This window comes from Ranitomeya variabilis, chromosome 2 (assembly GCF_051348905.1).
Source record: "Ranitomeya variabilis isolate aRanVar5 chromosome 2, aRanVar5.hap1, whole genome shotgun sequence".
Taxonomy (NCBI): Eukaryota; Metazoa; Chordata; class Amphibia; order Anura; family Dendrobatidae; genus Ranitomeya; species Ranitomeya variabilis.
In genome coordinates, this window is record NC_135233.1 from 979366006 (window position 1) to 979383349 (window position 17344).

The window sequence follows — 17344 nt, forward strand, 5'->3', positions numbered from 1 at the left end:
TTTTGAGCAGTATATCAAAAACTGGCCTATTCTGATGACACTTTGTGAAGAAAATCGAGATAAAATAGATGGCAATGTCACGGCCAAAATCCTCAACATTGGGCTTAAGAGAAATGTTGAACATATGCTGAGCTTCCTGAAACCCATCTCTCAAGCTTTAAGCAAAATACAGAAAAATAGCTGTTTTATTGCGGATGCTGTTGAAATTTGGAAGGAACTGAGTGAACACTTAAAAACAGAACTACACATGGACAGAATTAAATTACAAGCAGTAAACAAACGAATGGGACAAGCACTGACTCCAGCTCATTTTTTGGCAAATATTGTCAATATCCAATATCAGGGTCAAAACCTAAGTGCTGAGGAAGAGGAGTTAGCTATGACATGGGTATCCAGCAATCATCCATCTTTAATGCCAACTATAATAAACTTCAGAGCTAAGGGGGAACCATTCAAGAAATATATGTTTGCTGAAGATATTTTAAGGAAGGTCACACCAGTAAACTGGTGGAAGTCACTTAAGCGCTTGGATTTAGAGACTGTTCAAGTAATGATTTCACTTTTAACAGCAGTAGCTTCTTTTGCAGGTGTTGAAAGAATATTCTCTTCCTTTGGACTCATTCATTCTAAATTGAGAAATCGGTTGGGACCCAATAAAGCAGGAAAGCTTGTTTTTCTTTTCCAGATTATGAATAGGAACAAAGAAGAAGATGATGATGAAGATGACGACAAGTGAGCTACAGAGGACAGCAGGGACAGTAGTATTTAAGTTTTTCATGTGTCGGCTGGGCTGACAGTCTAAGTTTCTTAAAATATATATATATATTTTGTTTAGCCAAATTAGTTAACAAACATGGATGTTTGTTTAAGCAAATAACTTATGCTGTAATGTTGTTATTGTTTCAGTTGAATAAATCTATTTAAATTGTTATTAAGGTCAGGATTATTTTTCTCCTTCCTAAGTACAACAGAACAGTGGTGTCCAAATATGAATGATTAACCCATTAAACTGGGGAGAAAAAAGTAATATAAAAAGTGATTCTAAAAATCTTCATCTACTTGCATGTTAAAGTAGCAAGAACTAGTTTAGGTAGAAACTTTGATTTAAATCACTGATTTAAATCAAGCCTTACTGACTAGTGATTTAAATCGTGATTTAAATCGTGATTTAAATCAGTTAGATTTAAATCAAATCCACCCTGGTGCGCACTGACACTGGAGGAGCCCAGCGGCGCTCACTTGGCAGAGCGGGCACACACTCAGTGTGTATGCGGGCACACTCTGATCTCCAGCCCCTCTCTGAAGATGCTCGCTACACTCTATATAGTCCCCTATATACTTGTTTCAGCACCTGAATTTGCATTTTGCGGGTGACAGACTCCCTTTAAGGAGGACATGGCCCCCACTTCCCATATCATTCTCTGTGATCAGCGATAAAGATTCCTGTGCGGTAGAAGCCATCAATGATTTCCTCCCTTCTATCAGGACAGGTGTGACATCCTGGGACAGTGACGGGAGGGCAGGGCTGTCTCACTGACTCCAGGACATGGGTCTGTCATGGAGTCGGGGTCTTTCCACTTACACAATCTCCTCCTCACTCAATGTCTCCTCTTTCTCATTTTCTCGCTGTTCTTTATTTTCTTCTCTATTAGAAATAATAACATCATATAACAATTATATCAATGTTTCTCCTGACAGTAAATTCATCCATGATCAGGTCTTCTGTGATGATTTACACTGAGATTACTATGGACATAGTGTTAATAATTAGAAATAATGCATATGGCGGAGTTGTGTGTTCTAGGCCACTTTCACACATTCGACATTCATGATCCCTGTGTGGACTGCGATGTGCAGACTGACTGAGGGTCTCCTGACCTAAACTCAAGAGCCTTATAGCCTTATATGATGCCCTCAAGTTTGGGTGAGGAAATCTGTGTCTGGTCTGGGCCTTGTGGTCTGTAAACCGACTGAGAAACCCTGACGTCTGAATTCAGATTTATAGGGGAAATTATTGGTGTAATATGGCAGCATATCGAGCATGCTTCTGTAGGCCTCTATGTAACAGAGAAGGTGTATAGCGGGAAAGTCTGGCCCCATATACTTCGATAGATCATAGCCAGTTCTCACATATTACATCATATGGAGTTGTGTACATGAGGCCTCAGTCATAGAATGTTCTGTGGTTGAGGTGACTCTTAGGACAATAGAGTTTCAGAGTCCTCTCCCATGGGTCATATCTCATCTCTATACAATGCTGTCAGTTTAGACCACTGCTCCATATCTGCTCTGATAACTAGTGAAACGCTCTCCAACCCCATATCCATGTCCCCACATACTCCTTATGGAAATCCTGTACGACAAAAAAGTCCATATAGTCCTTGCATTATAGCTCCACTTACATGGCATCTCCAGCCTCCTCCTCAAGTTCTATAGATATTCCTCCTGGTATTAAGTTCATCCATGATCAGATCTTTATTGTGATCACTAGTGGGCAGATCTGATGTAAAACTGTCACTAATAACCTCATTGTGATTAATATGGACACAGACGGCCTGTAATGGCGGAATCCTATCTATATCCTCAGAACTATTGTGTTCCTCTAAGGACTGGATTATCCATTGGGCTCAGTCTGTTCCTGTAGGCGGTGTGGTAGAAGAGGCCGCTCCTCAGAGGACAGGACGCAGATTATAAATCACATTATATTACATTCTCACTGGTTTACAGTCATGTTCTTAGTCTTTCCCTGAGATTGTAAGGATTGTGTTCAGGACTAGATCTTTATTCTTCTCTTGATTGTAACAAGACAAAAATCAGAATGATCCCTGAAATATTCTGTGGAATGTTCTGTGGAGTGTTCTGTGGAGTGTAGTAATGAGCGAGTGTACTCATTGCTGGGGTTTTCCCTAGCACGCTTGGGTGGTCTCCAAGTATTTGTAACTGCTTGGAGATTTAGTTTTTGTTGATTCAGCTGCTTGATTTACAGCTACTAGCCAGCCTGAGTACATGTGGGGGTTGCCTGGTTGCTAAGGAATCCCCACCTGTAATCAAGCTGTCTACGTAATCTCCGAACACTAACAAATGCTCGGAGACCACCTGAGCGGGCTCTGGAAAACCCGAGCAACGAGTATATTCGCTCATCCCTAGTGGAGTGATCTGTGGAATGTTCTGCGGAATCTTCTGTGATTGTGGAATAGGCTTCTCCCTTCCATTCTCTATACTTACAATACAGTGTCTGGTGTCCATTCCGAGATGTTTTTGCTATAAAAGAAGAAAAAACTCCAGTCACAATGATTGATTCAAAAACGTGTAGAATATTTAATCTATAACATTATAACAAGTGTCACCGGGAATATTCCTGCTGCTCCTTATTATAAAAGATTATATTGTAAGACTAAAGGGATATCGGGGATTCTTGATAAGCGCTGGCTCGGCATGTTGTAACGACTAGTAAAATAACCAATCCCCCAATATTTATGACCCCTTGTAATTCCCCTCCAAAACAGGTAAATTTCAGTGTGTGGCACTGGTTTAGTGTTGGTTGCCTGTGACCTGGGCAAAGCAGTATTTTGTGACCCATAACCCATGACTTGCTAACACTCCTTAGACCAGAATTGAACTTCTTGTTACCCAAACACGTGAGTTGTATTTTCAGCCAAAAAATAAAATAAAATTCTAGTTTTCCTTGGATTGTTCTGTGGAAAATTCTGTTCAATGTTCTGGGGATTGTTCAGTGGAATATTCTATGAAATGTTCTGTGGAATATTCTGTGGACTGCTCTGTGGACTGTTCTATGTAATGTTCTGTGTCATGTTCTATGTAATGTTCTGTGGAATATTCTGTGGACTGTTCCATGTAATGTTCTGTGAAATGTTCTGTGGATTGTTTTGTGGAATGTTCTGTGGATTGTTCTGTGGTTGTGGAATAGGCATCTGCTTTCCATTGTCTATACTTACTACAAGGTGTCCAGTTTTGTGCAATCTGAGATGTTCGCACTATAAAAGAAGAAAAACACCAGTTACAATGATTGATTCAGAAATGTCTAGAATATCTCATCTATAACATGTGTCACCGGGAATATTCTCACAAGCACATCTATATATATAATTGTCTAAATGGTACTTCCGTCTTTCTGTCTGTCCTTCTGTCTGCAACTTCTGTCACGGTTATTCATTCGCTGATTGGTCTCGCCAGCTGCCTGTCATGGCTGCCGCAACCAATCAGCGACGGGCACAGTCCAATTAGTCCCTCCCTACTCCCCTGCAGTCAGTGCCGGGCGGCTGCTCTATACTCCCCGCAGTCACGGCTCACACAAGGTTAATGCCAGCGGTAACGGACCGCGTTATGCCGCGGGTAACTCACTCCATTACCGCCGCTATTAACCCTGTGTGACCTAGTTTAATAGTAAAAGGATCTAATGTTAAAAATAATAAAAAAAAAAAAAAAATCATTATATACTCACCTTCCGCCGCCTTTCCGACGCTCCGGTGACCGGTCCATGCAAGCGGCAGGTTCCGGTGCTAAGTTTGGTGTGCGACAAGAACCTGCCATGACGTCACGGTCATGTGACCGCACGTCATCACAGGCCCTGCGCGAAGAAGCTGCGGTACCATGGGACAGGCAGGGGCAGCGTCAGGAGCGCCAGGAGCAGGTGAGTATTTCATATTCACCTGTCCACGTTCTATCCGCCGGGCGCCGCTCCATCTTCCCGTCCTCTTGCAGTGATTGTGCAGGTCAGAGGGCGCGATGACGTATTAGTGTGTGCGCCGCCCTCTGCCTGAACAGTCAATGCGGAGAGACGGGACGCTGAGGAGCAGCGACAAGAGGTGAGTATCTGATTTTTTATTGCAGCAGCAGCATTATATGTGGCACAATGCTATATGGAGCGTCTATGGGTCCATAAAGAACTGCATGGAGCATTATATAGGGCATCTATGGGGCCATAACTGCATGGAGCATTATATGGGGCATCTATGGGGCCATAACTGCATGGAGCATTATATGGGGCATCTATGGGGCCATAACTGCATGGAGCATTATATGGGGCATCTATGGGGCCATAACTGCATGGAGCATTATATGGGGCATCTATGGGGCCATAACTGCATGGAGCATTATATGGGGCATCTATGGGGCCATAACTGCATGGAGCATTATATGGGGCATCTATGGGGCCATAACTGCATGGAGCATTATACTACGTGACTGGGCAAAATACTACGTGACTGGGCAAAATACTACGTGACTGGGCAAAATACTACGTGGACATGCATATTCTAGAATACCCGATGCAATAGAATCGGGCCACCATCTAGTTTATTATATTTTGAGTTAAAAAAAAACATATCATAATACTTTGCTCTTTGACCTTCTGTTTTTTGTGTTTTGAGATTTTAAATATATATATTTTTATAAATTATTACAATTTTCAAGCTTTTATTTTTTATTCTACTTTTTATGTAAGTAATTTATCACGTTGACCCTAAACTGAGCCATAACCCTGTAGAGGAGGAGGCTGCTTCTCAGAGGACTGCACAGGTATTATATATCACATATATTACATTCTCATTGGTTTACAGTCATGTTTTTAGGTTTCTCAAATGGTAAAAATTTTTCAGGACTAGAACTAAATTCTTCTCTGTATAGTAACAGCACAAAGCTTCTGAATGTTTTGTGGAATATTCTGTGGATTGTTCTGTGGAAGGTTCTATAGAATGATCTGTGATATATTGTGTGGATTGTTCTGTGGAATGATCTGTGGAAGGTTCTGTAGAATGATCTGTGGAATGATCTGTGGATTGTTCTGTGTAATATTCTGTGGAATGATCTGTGGAAGGTTCTGTAGAATGATCTGTGGAAGGATCTGTGGAATGATCTGTGTAATATTCTGTGGAATGTTCTGTGGAATATTCAGTGGAATGTTCTGTAGAATGATCTGTGGAAGGTTCTGTAGATTGATCTGTGGAATGATCTGTGGAATGATCTGTGGAATGATCTGTGAAATATTCTGTGGAATGATCTGTGAAATATTCTGTGGAATGTTCTGTAGAATGTTCTGTAGAATGATCTGTGGAATGATCTGTGGAATATTCTGTGGAATGTTCTGTGGAATGATCTGTGGAATGTTCTGTGGAATGTTCTGTAGAATGATCTGTAGAATGATCTGTGGAATATTCTGTGGAATGATCTGTAGAATGATCTGTGGAATGATCTGTAGAATGATCTGTGGAATGATCTGTGGAACGTTTCGTGGTTGTGGAGGAGGCATCTCTTTGCATTCTCTTTACTTACAATAAGGTGTCCAGTATTGCAGAGTCCATCAAGTTTGGTCTATAGGAGAAAATAAATCTCTAGTCAGAAAAGTCTACAACGTATCAGGGCCGATTCATCAAATTGTTTCTGGTGTAAAACAATTTAAAAAGTTATAAAATTTACAGGCAACACGAAGTTGCATAAAAATGTTGGGGTTTTTGGGGCGTTTTCACTCCAGGACATAAAAGTGAAAACATAAAAGTAGCTTTTCGTAGTGAATGAAGAGAGAATAGTGCAGTGCACAAGATTCAATACTGTCTTCAGCAGCTGCTCACATGTTGTCATCTCTTTTGCTGCTTATGCAGAGCGCAGCAGTCAGGATGGATTTGCATGGGCAGAAACCAAGGTGTTAAAACTCCAAGTATTATGAAATGAGCTTTGTCACCTCGATGGCTGCCTATACAAAGTGTAGCAGTTGATGACAAACTTATCTTGACTGCTGCGCTCTGCATAGGCAGGAACTCATTGCATTACTGGAAGAGGAACTGGCGCTTGATGACGCTGCTCGTTTGACATTGAGAAAATGGAAAATTTGTGCTCCAATGACTTTGATGCTCAGGGCAACAGCTCCTGTAGTCCTCTCATGCCACCCCACTGGCATGCGTCATGGCTGGCACCACAAGGCGTAATCTCTGCAGCCGGCTACATGTGAGGCCATGCCGTATATCCTCATTACCTGTATAATCACTTGTACATATAATATACACTATATATTCCTGTATAACCACATGTACATATAATATACACTATATATTCTCCATACAGTCATATTATTAAATCTCTCTACATACATTATGGCTCCATCTTGCTCTTCTTGTTGTTTTTCTTCACTGTAAGAAATAATGTGAACATATAGATATAGAACACGGCATATATGGAATTATATAGATATTTCTCCTCCTATTAAAACCACTTAGTGACACCACTATATATTGTCACTGACCTGAGATATAATGTCATCCCCGGGCGGGTAAAGACGCAGTAGCGGTCAGCTGTCACTATAGCTGCCAACCTGCGGCATCAGCCACTATCAGTGTTGGCACCGGCTATGGCCGTGTAAGGGGTCAACACGGACTACAGCATCTAAATGGTTAACAGAGTGTGGGGGCTTCCGCTTTAACCCAATCAGCACCCGGAGATCATGATTATGTGGTCCCGATGGTTGCCATGGCAATTTACGACAAAATAACGGCTTAAGGGTCTGCCGGCTATAAGGGTCTGTTAAGATGTTAGTAACAATTAGGTGGTAAAAATAAAAATTTTCATTCGCCTCATACCGCTTAATAAATAAACTACCTGACAGCAGTTTTCAATATGTGTAGGGTCACTTTTTTTTAAATGGAATCACTTTAGGGGGTTTTCCAATATTTAGGACCTCCCATTTCACCTAAAAAATTAATCCGTCCCTAAAAAACAAAGTTTTGTAAATTTCCTTGAAAGAACTGAAAAATTGCTTCTACATTTTAAACCTTCTGATATCCTAACAAAATAAAAAAGACATATTACACATGGTGCTGATGTAAAGCAGATTGAGGGAAATGGTATTTGTTAACTATTTTGTGGTGTGACTATCTGGATTAAAGTGAAAGTCATTCAAAGTTTGAAAATTGCTATTTTTGTGCCAAATTTCTGATGTTTTTATGAATAAACTCAAAACATATCGACCTAAATTTACCGTTAACATAAACTGTAATGTGTCACAAAAAATCTCAAAATCACTGGGAAATGTTGAAACATTCCAGAGTTATTGCCACATAAAGTGACACATGTCAGAACTGAAAGAAGTGAATTTGGCCTGGTCACTAATGGGTTAAATTAATTCACGATCAGACCATTATTGTGATTATTGTGTACCTATCTTTTTTGGCTCCTTTGTATAGAATATTTGTGGAGTTGCTTATGAAATGGTCTAATTTGTAATTTTACTATGCACCCACTGGATTTGATTTTTCCCATTATTGGGATTACTACTTGGGATGTCTGATGTAAAAATGTGATCTAACCCCTTAAATCAGGCCTATATTATCCTCTGTATTGTAAAAAGACAAAGCTTCAGAATATTCTATGGAATGTTCCGTGGAAGGTTCTGTGGGATGTTCTATGGAAGGTTCTGTGGGATGTTCTATGGAAGGTTCTGTGGGAGGTATTTTCTTTTTATTCTCTATACTTACAATAACATGTCTATCATTGCCCGCTTTGATATGATGGTGACTTTATATGTATCTGATCTATAAAAGAAGAAAAAGTCACAAGGTCAAAATGTCACAAGTCCATACATATATATATATATCTCTATAGAGTGGATCTATTATAATGCCTGGCACCTATAATACTATATATAGAGTGGATCTATTATAATGCCTGCACCTACAATACTATATATATAGAGTGGATCTATAATGCCTGGGACATATAATACTATACATAGAGTAGATCTATAATGCCTGGCACCTATAATACTATATATAGAGTGGATCTATTATAATGCCTGCACCTATAATCCTATATATAGAGTGGATCTATTTTAATGCCTGCACCTATAATACTATATATAGAGTAGATCTATAATGCCTGGCACCTATAATACTATATATAGAGTGTATCTATAGTGCCTGGGACATATAATACTATATATGGAGCGGATCTGTAATTCCTGGCACATATTTTACTATATATAGAGTGCATCTCTAATTCCTGGCACATATAATATTGTATATAGAGAAAATCTATAATGCCAGATTTGTCCCTGGAATCATGTACTTCTTCCCCTGCATGAGGTTGACCAGGGAAGAAAAGAACACATCCTCCTCTATTTGCTGATCTCTGCAGCTTCTGTGTAGAGATACAGCAGAGCTGAGTTATGTATCATTACAAACACTTCCAGATCTCATGCCACGACAGTCAGTTTGGGGGAAGGGTGACAGTTGACAAATATAAGATGACTACTCTATAAACAGAGCAATGAATATGATTGTTTGAGCTAAACGCATCTGATTGTATATTAAAATGGTTTTAAGATTGCGATTTGCATGTCCCATGGATTTTTTATAAGATGGGCTTTTAATTGAAGATTTTTTGGATGCTGAACCTCCCTTGATCCTACAAATATTATTGGTATACACACATATTATTACCATACACACATTTTCCTAGTATACACACATATATTATTGCATACAGACAGAATCATATAACTAACAATAGCTAATTACACTACCTAATTCTGGTCCAGTTGACAAAGTATAAAAAGAAAATTACCAAAGCAACCAATGAAAAGGAAATAATAATTTATCCAGTAAAAATATATAATATCTACACATACAATCATCATTATTTTAAACGTGGTTGTCCGGTTAAATAAGTTATCCAGAGAATACTTGATAACTTGTTGACCGATGGGGCCGGTTTAGGTCTGAACGTCTTTTAGATGCTATATAGAATAACACAGCCCGCTATATTATCCATTACACAAAAGTTGTCATACGCCGGCATATGTCTGTATACAGCTGAGTATATACGTCTCAGGGGAGTGCAGAGAGGACGGTGGCTCCATGGTAGAACTGGCAGAAGATATTATATCCACAGCCGGGTACATGTGCCGCCATACTTTATATCCTCTCTATAATGTATCATCGATAGCGTCTGTGTATAATCATCTCATTATATCTCTCCACTTACACAATCATATCCTCTGTGTCTGGTGGTTTTCCCTCCTTTTCCTCCTCTCTGTCCTCCTCATCTTCCTCCATTTTGTCCTCCTCTTCTTCCTCCTCTGTGTCCTCCTCTTCTTCCTCCTCTCTGTCCTCTTCATCTTCCTCCCCTTTGTCCTCCTCATCTTCCTCCTCTTTGTCCTCCTCATCTTCCTCCTCACTGTCCTCCTCTTTCTCCTCCTCACTGTTAAAGATATAAAGATATATCACATACAGAAATCCAGAGATATTTCTCGTGGTGATGGATTCATCCACAGACAGATGATTATTGTGGTCACCAGTGGGGATTTCTGATGTGACATAATATATTCCGTCCCTCATTCCATACACTTACATTACAGTGTCCAGTCTAGGTGGCTCAGATGCTGTCAGATAATATAATCCGGGGCTATAAGAAGAATACAGCACCAGTGAGAATCAATGATATTGCGACATCTACACAATTCCAGAAACATTTTCTATTGTCCCTTGTCATGAAATCTCCAGTAAGGGTCATATTTCCTATGTGGATCCTGGGGTGGTGCGGGGCGAGGCCTCGTCATTTACCACAAGTATACACAGCACTTGTACGGTCAGTACGATGGGACACGTGTATAACACACGACTATGTATCATCTACTATTTCTCCAGAAGGCGGGAAGAGATTGTCTTGTTGTCTTTAGCATTTTTCAGGTAAACTAAAAACTCCTTTTTACAATACCAGCAAAATCTCTGAGACTTCAGAATACTTGTGTCTGATGAGGGGAAAGGGGAAATTTTTGCTCCCACAGACTTTGGTGCCCAGAACAACTGCACCTGGGCTCCTCTCATGCTACACCACTGATATGTGTCATGACTTGTACCACCAAAACCTACTATTTCTGCAGCCGGGTATAAGTGAGGCCGTGTTATATACGGTAAGTATCCATACTCTGTGAACTTTTCCACATTTTTTACGTTACACCCACAAACTTAAATATATTTTATTAAGTTTTTATGTGAACACAAGGTAGCAAGGTGCTGTGTATATCACTCCCTCCATAATTACATTTCTATAACGTGTAATATAGAATGTCCATGCAATTATCTCATTAAATCTCTCTACATACATGACGTCTGCAGCATCCTCATCTGGTTCTTCTTCCTCACTGTAAGATATAACATGGCATATGTAGATTTATACAAATATTTCTCCTGCCATTGAGGTTTTCCATGATGAGATGGTTATTGTGATCACTAATGGGGATGTCTGATGTAAAACTGTCATTAATCCGATAAACCAGACCTGAAAAGCCGGAATGACCAGCCATCTTTTTTTCTTTTTTCATTTACGTGGCTGTATGAAGCTTTGTTTCATGTCGGAGAAATTATATTTTTTACCTCTATTATAGGGGACATATAAATTGCTACATAATTTAGTTAATTTTTCTTTGCAACACAAATATAGAAAAAACAACAACTATTTTTTTTTTTTTTAGTTTTTGTGTTCAAATTTTTTACAGTTCATTTTTCACACCAAATAGCCTGTTGAATAAGTTCTTGAGGTTATTACAGTTATGAAAATATTTAATATGTATAGGGCTCATTGGCATAACTAGAGTCCGATTGGTCCCTGTGCAAAACTTGTACCCGAGCCCCCCACCTACAAGTTTGTCAGATGTATGGACCCTTGTAGCGTTCCAGATCCCGTGAAGACTTATGTGTTCACATTCTCATGTAACAATGTTCCCCATACTGTAATAATGTCCCTGGTCCTAGCCCCTTCCTGTAATGTCCACCATCCATTGTCCCTTCCAGGTAAACTGCCCTCCATCCTGGCACCATCCTGTAATAATATCCTTCATCTTGGGCCTGATTCAGGTATAATGCCCTCCATCCTGGGCCTTTTCCTGGTAAAATATTCCCTATCCTGGGTCCTTTAAAGTAATAATGTTCGCCCTCCTGGTATATTGTCTCGATTCTGGGTCCCTTCCTTGTATAATGTTTCCCTTTGCTGGTATAATGTTCTCCACCTTGGGTCCTTTCCTAATATGTCTCCCTTTCCTATCATAGTGTGCTCCATCCTGGGCCACTTCCTGGTGTAATATTTATCTTTTCTGGTATAATGTTCTCCATCCGTGGCCCCTCCTGGTATATCATCCCCCATCCTGGACCCTCACCAGTAATATTTGCCCCTCTTCCTGGTATTACACCCCCTATCCTGGATCATTTCCAGTAATATATGCCCCCCATTCTGATATAATACTCCCTATCCTGGACCCCTTCCAGTTTTATATGTCACCAATCCTGGTATAATATCCCCATCTACTAATATATGTGACCCATCCTGGCATAACGCCTTTCATCCTGGGCCCCTTCTAATAATATATGTCATCCATCCTGATAATTTTTCCCTTTTCAGGTATAATGTTCTTCAACCTGTGCTCCTGTCTGGTATAACATCACCTATCCTGGGTCCCTTCAAGTAATATATGTACCAATCCTGGTAAAATGTCGACCATCCTTGGCCCCTTCCAGTAATATGTGTCCCAAATCCTCGTATAATATCCCCCATCCTGGCACCCTTCCGGTAATGTATGTACCTCATCCTGGTATAATGTCGTGGGACCCTTCCATTAATATGTGTCCCCCATCCTGGTGTAATTCACCATCCTTGGCCCCTTCCAGTAATATGTGTCCCCCATCCTGGTATAATGTCCTGGGACCCTTCCAGTAATAATGTTCACCATCCTGGTATAATCCACCATTCCTGTCCCCTTCCAGTAATATGTGATCCCCAGCACGGTATAGTGTTCTCTTCTACAACAAATATAAAAACAAACACTTCTACTCACCTTTTCTACCTCCCTCCTTGTGTGGCATCTTTTTCTATAGCTGGCTCCTGACTTCGGTGTGTGGGCGACAGGCAGCGTCGCAAGTGACTTTCATGCCACCCCTGATTGGCCAGCAGTGTGTATTGCAGTGCAAGGACATGGCGGCCCTCTGCGCCTTAATACATTTCAGCTGAATGTGTCTTCAGATGCTCCATCCAGCTGAAATAGATGCTGGTGTTGGTGGCCCCTCGTATTTATATCCACAGAACACCTGTGTTCCTCTCAGGATTGGTTTACCATTAGGCTCAGTCTGTTCTTATAAGGCCATGTGGTAGAAGACTTTGCTGTCCCACTACAGGATGTATATTATATATAACCAGGGGTGTACATAGAATAGAAATCATGGAGCCCATAGCACATAGCAGAAGTCCAAATTGCCACAGCCCACCCCCTCCCCCCAAAAAATTAATAATATTCAGTGGGATCATAGAGGCACATATCTCGCAACTTTGCAACCCGTATGAAGTAATTTTGCCCCTACTGAAGCCCCTCAGTGTTCCCACACATTAGGATAACCCTTCCATGGCCCCCATACAGTATGATGCCAACAAATCTGCCCCCTAAACACAGTAAGATATACTCAAAGGGAATTCTTCCACAGTACCCTCTTCATGCACAGTATGATGACCCTACAGTACCAGCCCCCATCCGCAAAGTCCCCCAGACACGGTATGATGGCCCTGACACAGCCCTCCATACAGTATGATGGTCTCTACAACATTCACATTGTATAATGGCTCATGTATTATACAATGGCCAACACTATCACTCCACACTGTATAATGTCCCCCACTAGCCCTCCAAACAGTATAATGGCAAACCCACACAACCCTACACACAGTATAACTGCCCCTCACACAACCCTACACACAGTATAACTGCCCCCCACACAGCCCTACATACAGTATAACGGCCCCCCACACAGCACTACACACAGTATAACTGCCCCTCACACAGCACTACACACAGTATAACTGCCCCCACACAGCCCTACACACAGTATAACTGCCCCTCACACAGCCCTACACACAGTATAACTGGCCCTCACACAGCACTACACACAGTATTTCTGCCCCCCAAACAGCACACCAAATAGTATAACTGGTCCTCTGTTGTGAATTCCATTTCTCGGACTCCCTCCTGTGGTCATGAATGGTACTTTGGTTAGTTCTGCTCTTGGACTCCCTCTGGTGGCTTTGAGCGGAACTGCTGGTCTCTGAGGTTTGCTTTCTCAGCTGTCCTCGTTTATTGTTATGCTGGCTTCCCTATTTAACTCTACTCAGATCGTTACTTCATGCCAGCTGTCAATGTATCAGTATTGGTTCACATCTCTCTTGGACTTCTCTGAGGACCTGTCTACTCCAGCAGAAGCTAAGTCCCTGCTAGTTCATTTGTTGTTACTGCTGCCTGAATATATTTCTTAGTACTGCTAAATTCTAGTCCAGCTTGCTATCATGATATTTCCTTGCTAGCTGGAAGCTCTAGGGTGCAGTGTTGCACCTCCACACCGTGAGTCGGTGTGGGGGTCTTTTTGCATACTCTGCGTGGTTTTTGTTGTTTTTTGTGCTGACTGCATAGTCTCCTTTTCTATCCTCTGACTATTTAGTTAAGTCTGGCCTCCTTTGCTAAAACCTGTTTCATTCCTGTGTTTGTGACTTTCCTCTTAACTCACAGTCAATATATGTGGGGGGCTGCCTTTACCTTTGGGGAATTTCTCTGAGGCAAGGTTAGGCTTCTATTTCTATCTTTAGGGGTAGTTAGCTCTTAGGCTGTGAAGAGGCATCTAGGGAGAGTTAGGTACGCTCCATGGCTATTTCTAGTGTGTGTGATAGGAGTAGGGTTTGCGGTCAGCAGTAGTGTTGAGCGATACCGTCCGATACTTGAAAGTGCCGGTATCGGAAAGTATCGGCCGATACCGGCAAAGTATCGGATCTAATCCGATACCGATACCCGATACCAATACAAGTCAATGGGACACCAAGTATCGGACGGTATCCTGTATGGTTCCCAGGGTCTGAAGGAGAGGAAACTCTCCTTCAGGCCCTGGGATCCATATCAATGTGTAAAAGAAAGAATTAAAATAAAAAATAGGGATATACTCACCCTCCGACGCAGCCTGGACTTTACCGCCGTAACCGGGAGCCGTTGTACCTAAGAATGCGCGCTTGAAGGGCCTTAGATGACGTCACGGCGCTCTGATTGGTCCGTAGTGGTCGCGTGACCGCTACGCGACCAATCACAAAGCAGTGACGTCACCTAAGGTCTTTCAAGTGCTTGAAAGACCTTAGGTGACGTCACTGCTTTGTGATTGGTCGCGTAGCGGTCACGCGACCGCTACGGACCAATCAGAGCGCCGTGATGTCATCTAAGGCCCTTCAAACGCGCATTTTTAGGTACAATGGCTCCCGGTTATGGCGGTAAAGTCCAGGCTGCGTCGGAGAGGTGAGTATATCCCTATTTTTTATTTTAATTCTTTCTTTTACACATTGATATTAATCCCGATACCGATTCCCGATACCACAAAAGTATCGGATCTCGGTATCGGAATTCCGATACCCGCAAGTATCGGCCGATACCCGATACTTGCGGTATCGGAATGCTCAACACTAGTCAGCAGAGTTCCCACTTTCCCAGAGCTTGTTCTGATTACTAGTTTACTCATCAGGTCATTCCGGGTGCTCCTAACCACCAGGTTCATAACAGTCCTCCAAGTAGCATGATGGCCCACCAAGTAGCCCTCTAATTATTATGATTGCTTCCTAAGTGGCCCTCCAAATATTATGATGGCTTCCACAATATACTCATTAATTTATAAAATAAAAATACTCACCTCTTCTTGTTCCCCCACTGTTCAGATCTCTGCAGCATGTGGTCTGGTCTTTGGTGCTGGTCGGCACAACAGGTGCAACGTAGTGACTTCATCGCGCCCGCTGCGCTGAGATGTCAGACGCACAGAGAGAATGATGGAGGAGGGAGTGTCAGCTAACGGCTCCTCTTCCATCATTGCTTTCAAATGTATTGGCATTGAGGAATGAGGGTGCGCAGTGGTGGCACTAGCACCAGGCCTTACCGCGGCTGCGTGGTCTGCTTCTATTACCGGTGCACCACTGAATATAACTTTATATTACATTCTTACTGGTTTATAGTCATGTTTTCAGGTTTGCCTGAGATACTAAGAATTGTGTTAAGACCTAGAACTATATTCTCCAATGTGGTATAACCAGAGAAATCTTCAGAATGTTCTGTGGAATGTTCTGTGGAATGTTCTGTGGTTGTGGACGGCGGCTCTTTTTAATTTTTTACACTTACATTATGGTGTCCAGATCTGGCAGCGAGGAGACCCAGGTTGGAAATCTGTCTTGTCTATAAAATAAAGCTCCAGTTACAATGATTGATTCACAAATTTCTAAAATTGAGTTTGTGACAAAAGTTTTGAGACTGACACAAATTTTGGTTCTCACAAAGTTTTCTTCTTCAGTGTTTTTAAATATTTTAGTCAGAAGACTCAATATTTATAGTGTTGACCCTTATTTTCCAAGACTGCCCTTAACCCTTGCAGCTGGATATCAGTTTCTGGGCCAAATGCTGTGGAATGACAACCATTTTTTAACTAAAAAACTTGATGTATTTGTTAATAAAAGTTTTAAAACATGTGAAATGCTGATAATTGTACTTCAGTAATGATAGAAACATCCGACTAAAAGATCTTAAACTCTGAAGCACCAAATTGTGTGAAACCAAAATTTGTGTTGGTCTCAAAACTTTTGGCCACAACTTTATATCATCTATAAGAAGTATCACCAGGATTATTCCTGCTGCTCTTTATATACAAGACTCCTATACTGTAGTAAGAACAGAGGAATATGGGAGATTCTAGATAAATACCTGAATGCTGGGACGGCGTTGATGACATTACGCCTGAATCTGTTGAAGAAACAGAGGAGACACTTATGTGACATTATATCATTAATATTACTGGTATAATATTAATAGCGATATAATATTATATAGTTTTCTTGTCTGTCTTATGCACATATAGAAATCTATGCACGATATATTAATTATATATAATATTATAAAGTGCATCTATAATGCCAGGCACATGTAATATATAGAGTGGATCTATAATGCCAGGCACATGTAATATATAGAGTGGATCTATAATGCCAGGCACATGTAATATATAGAGTGGATCTATAATGCCAGGCACATGTAATATATAGAGTGGATCTATAATGCCAGGCACATGTAATATATAGAGTGGATCTATAATGCCAGGCACATATAATACTCTCTATATATTTTGACAAAGTCTCTGGCAAAGTACTGGAGGGGAGATATGTATCACTGCGGTTATTAACTTCAGTGATATGAACCTAGGAAAACGCTCCAGCACACTAAGTGCTGAGAGGGGTTAATTGGCCATGTTTAGAGCTAGGTTGAGTGAATATCTGTAGAGTGGGTGGGGTT

At 41.1% G+C, this 17344-nt stretch overlaps 1 protein-coding gene across 5 annotated transcripts in view; it reads right to left on the reverse strand.

Annotated features, from left to right (window-relative positions):
- Positions 1-17344, reverse strand: part of LOC143810079 (uncharacterized) — a 61833-nt gene that overhangs the window by 12479 nt on the left and 32010 nt on the right. For 3 of the 5 annotated variants that reach the window (XM_077292970.1, XM_077292967.1, XM_077292969.1), the window contains 11 exons: positions 16760-16798; positions 16184-16237; positions 11111-11149; positions 10357-10410; positions 9991-10206; positions 8484-8540; positions 7104-7142; positions 6292-6330; positions 3957-3995; positions 3226-3261; positions 1583-1645 (listed from right to left, as the gene is read on the reverse strand). In XM_077292970.1, coding sequence (XP_077149085.1) covers positions 1583-1645; positions 3226-3261; positions 3957-3995; positions 6292-6330; positions 7104-7142; positions 8484-8540; positions 9991-10206; positions 10357-10410; positions 11111-11149; positions 16184-16237; positions 16760-16798 — 675 coding nt within the window. The remainder of the gene's footprint in view (positions 1-1582; positions 1646-3225; positions 3262-3956; positions 3996-6291; positions 6331-7103; positions 7143-8483; positions 8541-9990; positions 10207-10356; positions 10411-11110; positions 11150-16183; positions 16238-16759; positions 16799-17344) is intronic. The other 2 variants (XM_077292968.1, XM_077292971.1) reach the window with 2 other exon arrangements.